The sequence below is a fragment of the Limulus polyphemus genome, unplaced genomic scaffold (assembly GCF_000517525.1).
Source record: "Limulus polyphemus unplaced genomic scaffold, Limulus_polyphemus-2.1.2 Scaffold6485, whole genome shotgun sequence".
Lineage (NCBI taxonomy): Eukaryota > Metazoa > Arthropoda > Merostomata > Xiphosura > Limulidae > Limulus > Limulus polyphemus.
Genome location: NW_013672095.1, coordinates 46396 through 48480, shown reverse-complemented (window position 1 = coordinate 48480; position 2085 = coordinate 46396). Strand labels below are relative to the sequence as shown.

Sequence of the window (2085 nt, the reverse complement as noted above, 5' to 3'; positions counted from 1 at the left end):
AACGATCGTTGTTATACCGCGACTGTTGAAATTAAGTGTATCGTAAAGTTGTATTCGGAAAGAATAAACCAGTTTTATTAAGAAAGGACTTGTGTCGCTAAAGTTTCGTCGGAACAAAGTTACGGAAAATCAACTAACGAACGGAGACGTAACAGAAGCTTCGCCAAGTTTTCTGGTAAATTCGAAAGTAAATTATAAATACGAGGTTCAGAGAAATTATTTAAGAACTAAAAAGTTGTGTCTAGACGACATAGTGAATCAGCCAATGTGTTTCTATTGAAGTATTTGGATCTGTATTAGCTATCGCGCATATTGAGTAACTTTGTAAAAATAAGTTGATTTTTTTACGTTGTATTAGTACAATTAACTTGGCTGTAAACCTGGCTTACAACTTACCGCAGTGTTTAAGCTGGTAGAAATGTAGAATGCACATACAACAGTATGTACATTGATACAATTTTCTAAGATATGTGTTGTTGTCTTCTAATTTTAAATAAAAAGCCTAATGCATGTTTTGCAGATTCTATTTAATAGACAATTAATCTGGGAAATTATAGAAGGCGCTGTAATTAAACATTTGCAGAGCTGTAGATAGAGATAGCAAAAACATAATACGTAACTTGAAGTTAAAGTTGAAAATACTTCTCCGTTTTGTCGCGTCAAAACATTCATAGCGTAAACACTACGCAATCGCGAAGGGTGTGTAATTTTCACAGCACTTATATCACGTGATCATTCCCATTGGGGGAATCGCAATGCATTATGGGAAGATGATTCTGTTTGTGTGTTTATTGTATCTGATGGAATGAATCTCTTCACGTTTGTGGAGGTAGCCATATTGGAGTGCGAGAGAAATTAAGTACATATGTCTGCGATACAGAAACCATCGGATAATGACGCTTGGGCTCTTTTGGCACTTAAGTCAGCTCCAGCTAGCCCCTCTAAGGTTCAGTGGAGTCCAGAGCCAAAAGGAACCGCTATAGCGCGACTTGAAGGGAGAGAATTTGAATACATGATTCGGCAATATCGGATTACAATAGGGCGAAATAGTAGCCGAGGAGAGGTAGACGTGAATATGGGGCACTCGAGCTTTATCTCTAGAAGACATTTAGAAGTTTATTTTGATAGTCCACATTTTTACATGAATTGCAATGGCAAAAATGGAGTGTTTGTAGACGGAATTTTTCAAAGGAAAGGTGCGCCACCATTACAGTTGCCAAAAACGTAAGTAATAGCATGTGTATTTTAATATTAATCGCAGTATTTGCTACTGCTACTGAACTATTGTTTTGTTTGTTTACATTGCACTTCGTTTTCTTATATAACTTAATTTACACATACATGATTAGATAATTTTGCTGCAGTCGTACTCAATTTGTGGAAAGTTTCAGCCATATGTAGGGATAAGCTTATTATTATTATTAATTGATGAAAGGCAGAAGATTTTCGAAACGTCCACTGTACTTTTGTTTCTACAACACTCAACAGGCAGTCGCCGTCTATTCAACTAAATTTCATCATGAATACTCTGCCTAAACAATCTATAAAAGAATAGCTTATCAGTTATTAACAACTTACAAACAGTAACTTGAGTAAGGGATCATTTGGTCTTTTGCTGTAATTGAATATCCTGGTATGCACCCTTCAGAAAAGTAAAAATTTAAATCCACCCTCTTCACTTCAGTAAATCATCGATCCCCTCTTAAGCTCCTATAAAATTTACTTATTGTTGCTTTTAATAATAATATTAGCTGTACTGTTTAATATATTGAATATAGTTTGTATTTCCATTTTCATTTTACTTATAAAGATTGTTTTGCATTTTCAGCTTAGAATTTGTCAACTACTGGTAAAAGCAACTTTTGTCATAAGTTTCATAGACATTGTTTTACCAAATAATCTAAAATGAAATTCATTTAAAGTATATAATGTAGCAAGTATACCTATAATTTAGCGACATACATGTAACCTAGCAAGTATACCTATAATTTAGCAACATACATGTAACCTAGCAAGTATACATATAACTTAGCAACATACATGTAACCTAGCAAGTATACCTATAATTTAGCAACATACATGTAA

The 2085-nt window shown here is 34.0% G+C and overlaps 1 protein-coding gene across 1 annotated transcript in view; it reads left to right on the top strand.

Annotated features, from left to right (window-relative positions):
- The first annotated feature begins 781 nt into the window (after positions 1 to 781).
- LOC106473762 (forkhead box protein K1-like) overlaps positions 782 to 2085 on the top strand; it is a 36825-nt gene continuing 35521 nt past the window's right edge. The window contains exon 1 of the mRNA XM_013934441.2: positions 782 to 1224. Coding sequence (XP_013789895.1) covers positions 866 to 1224 — 359 coding nt within the window. The 5' untranslated portion in view covers positions 782 to 865. The remainder of the gene's footprint in view (positions 1225 to 2085) is intronic.